The 14939-nt window shown below is 40.4% G+C and overlaps 1 protein-coding gene across 1 annotated transcript; it reads right to left on the bottom strand.

Moving 5' to 3' along the window:
* Positions 1–12682: 12682 nt before the first annotated feature.
* On the bottom strand, positions 12683–13591 carry LOC115525563 (olfactory receptor 4C11-like). The gene has a single exon (XM_030332800.1). The coding sequence runs from the start codon at positions 13589–13591 to the stop codon at positions 12683–12685; it is 909 nt and encodes a 302-aa protein (XP_030188660.1).
* Positions 13592–14939: the final 1348 nt, after the last annotated feature.

Genomic DNA, 14939 nt, shown 5'->3' with positions numbered 1-14939 from the left:
ACCTCCTCTCAGCTTTCATAAGATCTTTTGGTCGTTGTTGCTTCTTAGTTTGTTCTTGTTGCTAAGACTTAATTTTTTTAGAGCAGTGCTACATTCACAGCAACACCAACACACAGGTACAGAGATTCCCCATATGGCCCCTAGCCGCCACCCAAATATCACCCCTGCCATTACCAACATCGCCCGCCAGAACGGTACATTTCCCAGAACTGATGAGCCTACCGTGACACATCCTCATCACCCAGAGTGCAAAGTTTACCCCAAGGTTGACTCTTGGGTGTGGTACATTCTATGGTTTCGGTACATATTAGTAACAGACATCCATCATTGTAATAACATACAGAGTATTTTCACTGATCTAAAACAGGATCAGTTTAGATTCTCAAAACATGGGACATAAAAACTCCTTTCACACAGTGTCTAATACTCATCAAATTCTAAATAAATGTCTCACACCATTTTGTTGAAGAAAAATAACATGTCAAGGGAGATAACTACGTGAGTTTTCACTGTGAGCATTATTAGCTCATACATAGTACAAAATCGGACTGGTATCTCATGAACGTCAGTATTGCAAATGGTCAATCCTACAGTTCTTTAAGTGGACCCTCTGTTTCTAAACTGAAAGAAAGGACCCAATTTCAGAAATTCCATCTTCTCCTTGCTCTCCATCCTCCCCTCTTTTTACCTCCTAGCTACAACTTCAAAAGGAAAAGTGGGCATTCTAAAAATATGATGAATCTTAACTTATGATTAAAGGGTTACTGCGGTTTTCAAGTGCAAAGGCTGAAATACTCACCATGACTTTAAGTCCTCAAATGCTGTGCCATAGTCTTACTTACCACCTTTCCTCCCAAGGCTTCTGCTCATGTGTGTTCCAGCCATGCCTGACACTTGCTGTCCCTCGTGAATATGTTCCAACCATATCATTCACTACATTTTCAGTATTTCCTAGTGGCTAAATGACCTTCGTCTGATAAACTTCCACCTTCCGCATTTACTTCCTGTGTCCAGAGTACCCAGTCCATCTCCTCAGCACAGCCTTCTAGGTTTTCCCAAACAACTTTCTTGCTACTTACCTTCCACTGCTAAAATGTGTGTGCACGTGTGTGTGTTTTGAATCATGCAACCCTTGATTATAGTTTTCTTTCCTTTTCTCTTTAAAATCTTTGCACATTAGAATTTATATCTCATTAGCAAGTTCACATTGATCTATTTGGTGCACTGCAGACTAGGCTGGAAAGCAGCTTAGCAGAGAGCAGTCAAAAAGCATCCAGTACCAGAACTCAAGCCTTCGTGCTCCATGGTCATCTCTCTCTCTTGAACACTCCACACCTCACCCACCACTGCCCTGCAAAGCATCAGACTCCATTTATTTGGGTGGAGCCGGCATAAAGCCAGAAACCATGAACCAGGAAAGAAGAAAATCACTGCCATGTCCAGTATGTATCCTGACTCTCAAATGGATGCAAATTGAAAAGGGATTAAAAAAGAGAGCAGAATTTGTATCGATATTTATGATTAGATTTATATTTGTATATATTTTTATGTTCATATTTATCATTTAAGCCCACAGTGTAAGGTTGAGCAAAGGATCCTATTAGGGATAAAGAGTACTTGTCTAGGATTTCACCAGAGAGTTTGCTTCTCATTCCTCCACTCCATATATACCCCTTACCCCAACAGCAGAAAGAGAATATAATTCTTAGCTGTAAGCAGGTTTTACATGGGGTCTGGATAGCCAACGTTAATATCATGACGTCAGAACAGTCAGTGTATCATAGAATCGTGGTATCGACTGTATCAATCCATACAGACTGCATATGGTCAGTATACAACCTGATCCTTTTCCTGAACATAAACCTTGTAAATAAGAAATCCACCTGGGGGTGCCTGGGTGGCTCAGTCGGTTAAGCATCGACTTTGGCTCAGGTCATGCTTTCACAGTTCATGAGTTTGAGCCCCACATTGGGTGCTGTGCTGTCAGCTCAGAGCCTGGAGCCTGCTTCAGATTCTGTGTCTCCCTCTCTCTCTGCCCCTCCCCTGCTCGCACTCTGTCACACTCTCTCAAAAAGATAAAACATTTTTAAAAAATTTAAACAAACAAAAAATTCACCTGTATAGGGGCACCTGGGTGACTCAGTCAGTTATGTGTCAGACTCTTCATTTCAGCTCAGGCCATGATCTCACGGTTCATGGGACATGGCCCACATTGGGTTCTGGGCTGACAACCTGTTTTGGATTCTCTCTCTCTCTCACTGTCTCACTCACCCATTCTCTCTTTCTCTATCTCTCCTCTCTCTGTCTCTCTCAAAATAAATAAATAACCATTTAAACTAAATTTTAAAAATTGAGGATCAGCTGCTTATTTAATCCATTAAAAGAAAAAGAAACCCATATGTAGAGGACACTATACCTCTGCCCCCTCAAATATACCCCCCACCCTTTCGATACGAATTTTTCCTGAGACTGTGCTGCCTCAAGCAGAGGCCAGTGAAAGCTGGGAGCCCTGACACATCCAGATCCTCTCATCACTAAGACAAATATGTTCCCAGAGCTTCAAGCTTCTCAGAAGACAGAACTAAACCATGGCAACTTCCCTAAAACCCAGTCCTGCATGGGAGGAAAGGAAAAGAACATAGTTTACTTGGGTTTGAAAACTTACCTTATTGCTCGTAAAGGAGATGCGATACACTAGAGAGCTCCTAGATTTGCTCTCGCAATTCGGATTTACTTTGAAGATGAATCATGTGCAGTAAGTGTGCAACATGTGAACCGTACATCCAATAGATTTACTCAGCTTTCCAGTGCAGCGTCTGTGGGGAGAGGAGATACTCCACAGATAGCCAGTCTTTCCTAGAAGGCCTGAGTTAGGGCTGTAATATCAGCAGAAATTTTCTCCCTTCTATTCTTAGAACTTTCAAGAATTAAAATGAAACATCCCCACTGTTCTATCATAGGAACATCTCTAAAAGCAGCTCTGTAACCCAAAAAAAAAAAAAAAAAAAAAAAACCCTGGAAGAACACATGAATTAACATTTCTTCCTCCTCCATCAGATATTTATAGAGATTTCATAGACGTTCACAAATGCTGAGCCTTTGAAGGGACAAGGACTTGGCCCTTCCCACCCAACCCCAAGGGATAAACTCAATCAATCCTTGACCACAGCAACCTCAGTGCCAAGGATTCCTGAACAAGGCCATCAATGGGCAGATTCTGTCCTCAGAGCCCTTCTCCCCTACCAGTCTGTCCTAAGGGACACCTCTCATTTCAGTTACCAAGTGCTCCACTCCTGTCCCTGCCCTACGGAAAAAGCAAGCAGGTATAGATTACTGAAAGTTCCCAAATGCTCTGCTCTTTAAGCCAAATCTTTTCTAACCCCACACGAAACTCGGAGGCCATGTACAGGTTGAACCACATGTGATGAAATTGAATTCTAGCTTCACTATTTATATGTCTGTCACTTTAAGCACGTTTCTAAACTTCTCCCTATTTCTTATTCTAGAAAATGTCACTCTCAGATATAATATTATAAATCTTAATGATACTCATAAAATATAAAATTACAATGAAACTACTCATTAAAATTCCTACAATTTCTATATATTTTGAAGTCAGTAAACCGGCAGGTAAAGAGAGAAGAGAAAAAATATGGAAGTGAAGATGTTTTTAACTAGTTTTTATTTTTAAATCAACTCAAGTTATACTTAACAATGAAATGCACTTTTGTTATTGAGCAATTCTACACATTACTCAGCGTTCATCACAAGTGTCACAGAATGGCTACCTGTGGAGTATCTTGTCTCCCTTGATCTCCTTTACTATTTCACCCAGCCGCCCACCTCCCTTCGGCAACCAGCATTTTATTCTCTGTATTTTAGAGTCTGGGTGTTTTTTCTCTTCCTTCTTTCTTTGCTCATTTGCCTTATTTCTTAAATTCCACATATGAGTGAAATCATTCGCTATTTGACTTCCTCTGTCTGATTTATTTAGCTTATGGGCCCTCTAAGTCCATCCGTGTTGTTGCAAATGGCAAGATTTCATTCACAATAAGGCTAAGTGTTACTGCATGTACGTGCCACATCATTTTTTTTAATTTACATGCAAGTTAGTGAGCATATAGTTCACTAATGATTTCAGGAGTAGAATCCAGTGACTCATCCCCTACATCTGACATCCAGGGCTCATCCCAACAAGTGTCTTCCTCAATGTCCGTTGCCCATTTATCCACCCACCCACTCACAACCCCTCCAGCACCCATCAGTTTGTTCTCTACATTTAAGAGTTTCATGCATTGTCCCCTTCCCTTTTTTTACACTATTTTCGCTTCCTTTGCCCTATGGTCATCTGTTTTGTATCTTAAATTCCACATATGAGTGAAGTCATATGATATTTGTCTTCTCTGACTGATTAATTTCCTCAGCAGAATACTCTACTCCCATCCACATTGATGCAAATGGCAAGATTTCATTCTTTTTGATTGCCGAGTAACACTCCAGTGTGTGTGTGTGTGTGTGTGTGTGTGTGTGTGTGTGTGTATACCACATCCTCTTTATCCATTCATCTGTCAATGGACGTTTGGTCTCTTTCCATACTTCGGCTTTTGTCAATAGCGCTGCTATAAACAATGGAGTGCACGTGTCCCTTCAAAACAGCATACCTGGGGGCGCCTGGGTGGCGCAGTCGGTTAAGCGTCCGACTTCAGCCAGGTCACGATCTCGCAGTCCGTGAGTTCCAGCCCCGCGTCAGGCTCTGAGCTGATGGCTCAGAGCCTGGAGCCTGTTTCCGATTCTGTGTCTCCCTCTCTTTCTGCCCCTCCCCCGTTCATGCTCTGTCTCTCTCTGTCCCAAAAATAAATAAACGTTGAAAAAAAAATTAAAAAAAAAAAAACAGCATACCTGTATCCTTTGGATAAATATGTAGTTGTGCAATTGTTGGCTCATAGGGTAGTTCTATTGTTAATTTTTTGAGGAACCTCCATACTGTCTTCCAGAGTGGCTGCACCAGCTTGTATTGCCACCAGGAGTGCAAAAGAGTTCCCCTTCCTCCACATCCTCGCCAACATCTATGGTTGCCTGAGTTGCTAATGTGTGCCATTCTGACAGCTGTGAGGTGGTATCTCCCTGTGGTTTAGATTTGTATTTCCCTGGTGATGAGTGATGTTGAGCATGTTTCCATGTGTCTGTCAGCCATCTGGATGTCTTCTTTTGAAAAGTGTCTGTTCAGGTCTTCAGTCCATTTCCTCACTGGATTATTTCTTTCTCAGGTGTGGAGTTTGACAAATTCTTTATAGACTTTGGATATGAACTCTTTATCTGATATGTAATTTGAACACGTCTTCTCCCATTCCATCATTTGCCTTTTGTTTTTGCTGATTGTTTCTTTCACTACGCAAAAGCTTTTTATCTTGATGAGGTCCCAATAGTTCATTTTTGCTTTCTTCCCTTGCATCCAGAGACATGTTGAGCAAGAAGTTGTTGCAACCGAGGTCAAAGAGGTTTTTGCCTGTTTTCTCCTCTAGGATTTTGAGAGCTTCCTGCCTTACACTTAGGTCTTTCATCTATTTTGAGTTTATTTGTGTGTCTGGTGTAAGAAAGTGTTCCAGGTTCATTCTTCGGCATGTCGCTGTCCAGTTTTCCCAATACCATTTGCTGAAGAGTGTCTTTATTCCATTCGCTTTTCTTTCCTGCTTTGTGAAAGATTAGTTGCCCATATGTTTGTGGGTCCATTTCTGGGCTCTATACTCTGTTCCCTTAATCTAAATGTCTGTTTTTGTGGAAGTACCCTACTGTCCTGATGATTACAGCCTTGGAATCCACCTTGAAGTCCAGAATGTGATGCTCTAGCTTCGGTTTTCTTTATCAGGATTGCTTTGGCTCTTCAGGGTATTTTCTGGTTCAACACAAACTTTAGGGTTGTTTGTTCTAGCTCTGTGAAGCATGCTGGTCTTATTTTCATAGGGATTGCATTACATACGTAGATTTCCTTGGGTAGTATTGACATTTTAGCAATATTTGTTCTTCTAATCCATGACCAGGGAATATTTTTCCATCTTGTTGTGTGTCTTCTTCCATTTCTTTCAGTAGCTTCCTATTGTTTTCAGTGTATAGATTTCTCACCTCTTTGTTTAGATTTATCCCTAGGTGTCTTATGGTTCTTGGTGCAATTGCCAATGGGATCGATTCCTCGATGTATCTTTCTGTTGCTTCATTATTGGTATATAGAAATGCATCCGATTTTGTGCATTGAATTTATATCCTGCGACATTGCTGAATTCACGGATCAGTTCTGGCAGCTTTTTGGTGGAACCTTTGGGTTTTCCATATAGTGTATCATGTCATCTGCAAAGAGTGAAAGTTTGACTTCCTATTTGCCAATTGGATGCATTTTATTCCTTTGTGTTGTGTGATTACTGAGGCTAGGACTTTCAATACTATGTTGAATAACAGTGGAAAGAGTGGACATCCTCGTCATTTTCGTGACCTTGTGGGAAAGCTCTCAGTTTTTTCCCCACCAAGGATGATATTAGTGGTGGATCTATCGTATATAGCTTTTATGATCTTGAGGTATAATCCTTTTATCACTACTCTTTGAGGGGTTTCATCAAGAAAGGATGCTGAATTTTGTCAAATGCTTTGTCCACATCTATTGACAGGTTCATGTGGTTCTTCCCCCCTCTTTTTAAGCAAGATGTGTGACATTGATTGGTTTATGGAAATTGAGTCAGTCTTGCCTCCCAGCTATAAACCATTTGATCGTGGTGAATAATTCTTTTAGTGTTGGCTAGGATCTTGTTGAGAGCTTTTACGTCCATGTGCAACAGGGAAATTGGTCTGTAGTTGTTTTCAGTGGGGTGTTTGTCTGGTTTTGGAATCAAGGTAATGCTGGCCTCATAGAATGTGTTTGGAACTTTTCCTTCCTTTTCTGTTTTTTCGAACAACTTCAAAAGAATAGGTGTTAATTCTTGTTTCAGTGTTTGGTAGAATTCCCTGGGAAAGCCATCCAGCCGTGGACTCAGGTTTTGGGGAGATTTACGATTACGGATTCAATTTCTTTAGTGGGGCTATTCAAATTGTCTGTGGAGTTGGAGTTTCTGGTGGTATTCTCTGGTCCTTTCTAGTCTTTGTTGCTTTTAATCTTTTTTGTTTGTTTCATCTTTTTTCCTCCCAGGGAGTTCCCCTTAAAATTTCTTGCAGGGCTGGGTTAGTGTTCACCAGCTTCATCAGGTTTGTTTGGGAAACTTTTTATCTCTCCTTCTATTTTCAATGACAACCTTGCTGGATAACGAATTCTTGATGCATACTTTTCTGGTCCAACACGTGAACATATCTTGCCACTTCTTTCTGGCCTGCCAAGTTTCTGCAGATAGGTCTGCTGTGAACATGATCTGTCTTCCTTTGTAGATTAAGGGTTTTTTTTTTCCCCCTTGCTGCTTTCATGACTCTTTCCTTGCCTGAGTATTTTGTGAATTTGAACATGATATGCCTTTTTGATGCTTGGTTTTTCTTGACCCTAATGGCAGTTTTCTGGGCTTTCTGGATTTTGAGGTCTACTTTTCCACTATTATTTGGTCACATGACCCTTCTACCCCTTTTTCTCTCTCTTCACCTTTGGGACCCCTATGATTTGGATATTATTCCCTTTTAATGAGTCGCTGAGTTCTCTCATTCTTATATCATGCTCTTTTGCCTTAGTTTTCCTGTTTTTCTCAACTTTATTATTCTCCATAATTTTGTCCTCTATATCATTGACTTGCTGCTCTGCTTCATCCATCCTTGCCACTATGGCACCATTTGACATTGAATGTCAGTTATAACTTTTTTAATTTCACTGTGACAAGAGTTTACTTCTTTTATTGCCACAGAAAGCGATTGTGTGTGTGTTTGTGTGTGTGTGTTTTAAGCTGAGTAGTATTCTTAATATTGTGATTCTAAATTCTCTTTCTGACATCTTGCTTATAACTGAATTGATTAAGTCTCTGTTTGTCACTTCTTCCTCTTCTTTCTTTTCGGCTGAATTCCTTCATTTCATCGTTTTGTAGAATGAAAAAGAATTAATAAAGTAAAATAAATAAACAAAAATTCAAAAATTTAAAACAACACAAAAAAATATCAAGTAAAGAATGCTGGATTGTAGGTGTGTTTTGGTCTGGTTGTTGAAAGAAGCTTGATAGAATAGAGAACAAAGGAAATAAAACAAGTGAATAAAAGTGGACAAAAAGAAAATCATTTGAACATTTAAAATAACAAATACAATAAGGTAGAATAAAATGAAATGATGAAAGTGAAATAGGATTTAAAAATTTACAAAAAAGTAAAAAGTAAAGTAGAAACCATAAAGAGAAATCTTTTTATAAGAATGGAAAATAAATATGTTTTTCTCTTTGTCTTTTCAAGAATGAGAAAAGAGAAGAAAAAGAAAAAAAAATTGAATAGATGGACCAGTGAACAGAATGAAATATCGTTGAAATAGGGGCGCCTGGGTGGCGCAGTCGGTTAAGCGTCCGACTTCAGCCAGGTCACGATCTCGCGGTCCGTGAGTTCGAGCCCCGCGTCAGGCTCTGGGCTGATGGCTCGGAGCCTGGAGCCTGTTTCCGATTCTGTGTCTCCCTCTCTCTCTGCCCCTCCCCCGTTCATGCTCTGTCTCTCTCTGTCCCAAAAATAAATAAACGTTGAAAAAAAAAATTAAAAAAAAAAAAAAAAAGAAATATCGTTGAAAGAAATCCAGTTTCCCCCAGGAGTCAAACTATCAAGCACTTTATGGTTGTAAACTAAGCAGGCAGACACTTATGGCATTCCTCTAGAGCACCATTGGCCCACTTGGAAGGACCTTGGTGTAATGGCTTGATCCTCCACAAGATGGTGCTTCTTAGTGTGCTAGAGTGGAAGGTTGTGGTGAGCATGGGTGTGTATTCACATGCTCAGGAGGGCTGAAAATGGAAACACTAAGCTACCCAGTCTCTAGTATCAGAACTCTGTGAACTCCGCCACCAGCAATCAAGCACTCCTCCTTTGTCTCAGGCTTCTGTCCACTCCCCGCAACTACACTGCCTGTGACCAAGACATCAGTCTGCCAGGCAGCACCTCCCTCCCAAGTTTTATCTCAGATGGGGCTGTGTATCCAAACCCCTCCCTTCTGAGGGCCTCGCAGGTATGGCCCACTGAGATGCTTTGGGGGAGGGTCTCAAGAGCAATGGCTGGTGCCTCCCTGCCCCCAGGAAAGTTCACATGACTGCAATGCTGCAGATACCCAGAGAGTGCAGCCTGGTGCCAGCTTGTGCTAGAAAAAGTTCATGCAATCGTGTAGCAGCAGTGATTCAGGGATTATGAATTATGGTAAATCACAACACAGATATGGCACCAGGCTTCACCCTTAACATCCTCGCTGCAACCCCAGTGAACATGGCTGTTATCCAGGGTCCGCTGGGACCTATGCCTGTGGGGAGGCCACACAGCGTCTACCAAATGTTATCCCGGAAGGGAAACTGCTTCTCCCGGTGTGGCCCTAGGACCCCCTCGGACCTCACTGTCTGCTGCTGGGGTATTCACCCTTCCAAACAGAGCTTTGCTGGGTATTGAGCTGTGGAGTTTTAATTCTGCCCACCCTTGTTTATGGAGACTTAATTAAACCCTCTCTTTTCTAAGTTCTCTTCCTCCCTTTCTTGTGGGTGTTTCTGCTCTTTTTCTTCTTCACCAGCTGCTTTTAGAGGGAGTGCATTTCCTATACTCTCACCGTGTCTCTTTCTTCTGTCCACAAGCAAAAACAGGTCCTAGTATCCACAGCTTCTCTCTCTCCCAGTTCACCTCTCTACACCATGTACCTGATGAGTTCTGTGCCTCAAGTTGCAGATTGCTGTGTTAATTCTCAAATCCCTTCTCTAGGTGTGCAAGGTGGTTTAGTGTTGATCCAGCTGCATTTCAGGGATGAGAAAGGAAAAAAAAACTTCCCGGCTGGTCCTCCATCTTGGCCCCTCCAGTGGTGTCTACCATCACTTTCTAAATGAAAATAAATTCTGTTGAGGCCCAGTGTTCATACAAATTATAATGTAACCTTTCTTATGTAGCAAGGTGTTAAAACTGAAATGTTGTATAGACACAATGGATGGGAACTATGTTCTAAATCACCTTATGCCTATTTCCAAACCAAAGAAAAAGATGAAAGAAAGTATCCTACTAGATAAAGGATATAGACGTGGTCAGGTTATAAAGTGGCCAAGAGACTTGTGAAAAAAAGCTTTAAGTAAATCACTGTAGAGATATGTCTATCCCTCACCCCAGACTTCACCTGTGTCTGTGTGTGTGTGTGTGTGTGTGTGCGTGTGTGTGTTTGCGTGCTACAGCACTACTTGGAGAACCTAGCATGCGGGCCCTCCATATGGGTACTCACAGCAGAATGAGATAAGAAAAGTCAAGGAAGGAAGAGAGACTGGTTGGTATCAGGTGAGGGTGACTGGTTGACATTAGCCTATGTTAGAAATTTTCCATATAAATATAACTCTTTGGGAGCAGATATGCCTGGATGTTTCCCCACACACTCCCACAGAGAAGCCATAAGGAGAACTTCTAGGGACTAGCTCAAAAGAGTTCACTAGGAAGGGTACAAAATTTGGAAGGAAACCACTGGCTTTCTGAGGGCTAACAAGGGGTCATCAGTGATCATAAGAAACAGAAATCTTCTTCCCACACCCAGGATACTATAATTAGAGAGCCTACAAAAATCCCCCAAAAGGAAGGCAAAGAAAAATCTTTCACCATTTGCCAGAAGCAGACACGGTGAGTGAGTTTGTTAAGGTTCCAGGTCAAGTAAGACTTTTTGGTCCCCTGACCACTTCTTCCACCCCTATGAACTGACTTTATCTAAAATCTAAGGGAAGCTGGGATCTAAATGACCTAAGCATGAAAAGAAAATTCCCATAGCTTTCTGAATACTAATGAATATTTTCTTTCTCCCACTATATTAAATTTTAAGAATCAACAAGTGATAAGAATTAAACGTTAATTTTATTATGTCTTGGTCACTTAAGAATCGAGTATTCTAAATATAACCTTCACAGACCAGATTCAAATGCTTCAGAAATGAAACTGCAAGACACAAAATTAGGAATATCTTGAGTCTTCACTTAGAACATAAAACATAATTGCCTCTTGTAAATATGGCACTTAGAGCTCTGACAAATGTCTTCCTTGGGACTTAACTATTTATTCTGCCACCTCTTTCTATGTAGGAGTCTTGGGCATCTTTGATGGGACATGATAACATTTGGTCTTCAGTTGGTAGAAATGTTGTCATACTTGGGAAGGTCATTGGATTATTTTCCCATTAGCCTATATCACTTAAAGTAATTCTTCTTGGTGCAAATTTGATGGGAATTGTAAGTTCAGATACTGAAACAGCATCACATGACGGTACTTAATTATGAAATTATGATGTGGTGGTGGTGGACATGGTGGTGGTTATGGTGGTAGGGTGTTTATTACACATATCAATTATGTTAACTTAAAAAATCAAACTATGTATTTAAATATTCACCTACAAAACCAGAAGCCCAAAATTGAAAAGCACTAATGTGGGCCTTCAATCCTGGCTTCTCCTGAGGAATATGAAATTTGAATGCTCAGACACCATTGGGAATCATAAATAAATAAATAAATAAATGTGTTTTCTCAATATGCAAATAAATGCAAGAGATAAGGAAGTCAAGCTAATCTAGGTCAATTTTTTAGAGATACCCAGGAACTCCATTTTTCTCCTTGCAAATGTTCAGATACACAATGAGCGATTCTCCAATATAAAAAGGCAAAGCTTCTATCCCACCTGGATACAGTTACCACTTTCCTTTCACCTTTGCTTGCTCTACACTGTACATTGTTTTCTAGCGCCCTTCTACCCCTTAACCTTCTGCATATTCCTGCTGCCAAACCCCCTCACTGACCCTGATCTGTGACGATGAAAGAGAAGGACCCTGCCAAAAAGCAGTTCCTGGCTGATACCTCCCATCACTGCCAAGTGTAAAACTCTCCTTCTCCCACCATTCACCGAACATTGACAGGGTTTTCCAGTGACAGTCCAGGTTTTCACTGAGGTTTCCAGCTCTTCGTGGAGTTTGAGGGTCCATCCCTGTCCCAGTGAGTCAGCCTCAGGCACACATTCCACCGCAGAATTTTCTCAGAACATCTTCTCCAACTCCCAGGTTGTCAAGACCACAACCTTCCTTTCTAAGTTCTGAAACTATAGGGATTAGCTCTATGTCCAAGTTTTTAAGGACTAAAAGAAAATCTGTAAAGAATTGGTGTGTGCAAACACACACACACACACACACACACACACAATCATTCTGTCAATAGTATATTTTTTTCTGAAGACAAATTGTACAGAAAGAGAAATTATCATATGAATATGGGCAGCGGTCAAAAGAATTCAAATGAGAGGCAGCCAGGTTGTTCACAATGGTTACGGAATTTAAATAATCTTATTCTAATGCCATCCTCTCTGAAAAAGGGATGTGTATTATTCGTACTTATTCATAATAAGTCAATTAAATATATAAATATTAGTGAAATTAAAATTTCCTAATGGATTTTTCCCACAATGAGAATAATTCATTTTGCCTGTCCATGAAGGAAGACCAGGCTGCTAAGGAAAAATACATTAGAAACCCTGAATATCCTGTATCCAAAGAAGTCATGCTTTGCTACACCATAATTTCTTCATGGCTTTTTTCACTTCCATATTCCTCAGTGTATAGATCAGAGGGTTGAGCAGGGGCGTCCCAATTGTATAAAACACAGACACTGTCTTGTCTATTGGAAATGTGGTTGGGGGGCGTGTATACATGAATATGCATGGACCAAAAAATAAGACAACCACAATAAAGTGGGAGGTGCAGGTGGAAAGGGCTTTTCGCCTTCCTTCAGCACTGTGGTTTCGCAGAGAGTACAAGATGACAACATAGGACATAAGCAGGATTATGAAACTCACCGTGCATATGGCCCCACTGTTGGAAACAACTAGCAAATTTGTCACATAAGTGTCCATGCAGGCAAGTTTCAACAAGGGCTGCAAGTCACAGAAATAGTGGTCAATCACGTTGGGGCCACAGAAAGGCAATCTCATAGCCAGGAAAATTTGTGCCAAAGAGTGGATACATGATCCCACCCAGGCTAGAATCACCAAAACGCTGCACACGTGCCGGCTCATGATGGTTGTGTATCGCAAGGGCTTACAAATGGCTACATAGCGATCAAAAGCCATGAGGATGAGCACCAAGATTTCCATGCACCCAAAGAAATGGAATGTAAAGACCTGAATCATGCACTCATTGTAGGAAATGGTCTTCTTCTGAGCAAGGGCATCCACAATCAATCTGGGGGCTGTGGTTGTAGAGAAGCAGGTGTCAGCAAAAGACAAATAGAACAGGAAGAAGTACATGGGACTCCCAAGGGTCCTGCTTGTTTTAATAGTCACTACAATGAGAAAGTTCCCCAACAGTGTCGCAAGGTAAAAGATCAAGAAGACCCCAAATACTGCCTTCTGCTTTCCTGCATCCCGTGTCAACCCAAGGAGAATGAATTCAGTCACACTCCTATTCATCACAGTACTACTGGCTGAAAGTAAGGTGCAGTTGAGGACAAGGGCTGAATCTGCAAAGAGAAGGAAAGAAGTGACAGCTTGGGAAGATCGGTGGGCTGAACTCTAATGCCTTGCTTTTGCACCATGTTATGTTACTTCTGACTGCCTTCAATCCTTTTTGACTCTTGGTAAATCCGCAGATGCCCAAGCCTCTCCCAGATCTATCTGTTGATTCAGAAACTAACTACCTTGGATCAAAGCCTTTGCATTTGGGGAGGTAAAATGAAATGTCCTTTAAAAATTCTGATTCCTACCAAGATTGAAAACTGCAGAACTTCAATTCTCCTTCAGCAAGTAACTTAACTGTGTTAAAATTTAGCTTTCATTTGAAAAATGGAGTGCAAGTATTTGCCTTACCTGTCCCTGGGTTTCCTTAAGAATTAAAAGATTGTTTATGCACACAGATACACACATATATCTCATGTGTTATATGTTCTATCTATGTGCTTTGAAATCTAAAAGAGACTATTCCACTAAGATTAAGCACTCGTATTGTTGGAGAATCCCTCTGGAAGAAAATACTCTCAGTTCAGTTCACTTATTTTTGGGTCTCCTACCTCTTCATCTCTGAACCCATCAGTTTCTTGGATATAATATGCTTTATAAAAATCTATTTTGACAATCTTTTACTTAATGCCTTCATGTTCAACATCAGCTTCCCTGATGTCATTATATAACCAATGTCAAGAAAACTATGAGGTTGGAATAGTTGAGGAAAACTGTTTACCTTCTTGACTGTACTGTGAGACTAAACTAGAATATTGAGCATCTCTGCCTATGAATTCAACATGCTATAAAATTCCTAATGATGCCTATAATCTAAATAGGCCTCAGAGATGTTACTCAGACATGTTCATTTTACCCTGAAGTCACCAGCACGCTTCTAAAAATTTCATCTGAAAAGTATCCCATAATTCCAACATACTATGTTATGATTGTTCTATTTCAAGTATTTGTTCATAACATATTGAGTTTGTCATTGAAATCATCATATAATATCATTTTGTGTCCTGATTTTGACTTGGAATTATTATAACCCTTCCTGCCATGTTATCAAAATTATCATTAGTTTAACTGTTAATTTAATTATGTGACTTTGTATAAAATTTCTTATATGGAATCTCTTTGACCGTTTTTCCTTTGAGACAGTTATATTGCTTCCAATTTTGACTCACATAAATAGCAACTTAGAGTAATTTCCCAAGCATGATGTTGCTGTCCCAAATACTAGAGATTATCATTGCTGTGGATAATTACTAAAAATATTTTTCAATATTGTGTGTACATTTATTAACTATATTTTCTGATG

The sequence above is a fragment of the Lynx canadensis genome, chromosome D1, assembly GCF_007474595.2.
Source record: "Lynx canadensis isolate LIC74 chromosome D1, mLynCan4.pri.v2, whole genome shotgun sequence".
Classification (NCBI taxonomy): Eukaryota; Metazoa; Chordata; class Mammalia; order Carnivora; family Felidae; genus Lynx; species Lynx canadensis.
The sequence above is the reverse complement of the archived record's forward strand: the minus strand, read 5'-3'. Positions and strand labels throughout refer to the sequence as shown.

What these genes read in the sequence shown, in the direction of transcription:
- LOC115525563 (XM_030332800.1), bottom strand. Translation starts at nt 13,591, where the DNA reads ATGAATAGGAGTGTGACTGAATTCATTCTCCTTGGGTTGACACGGGAT.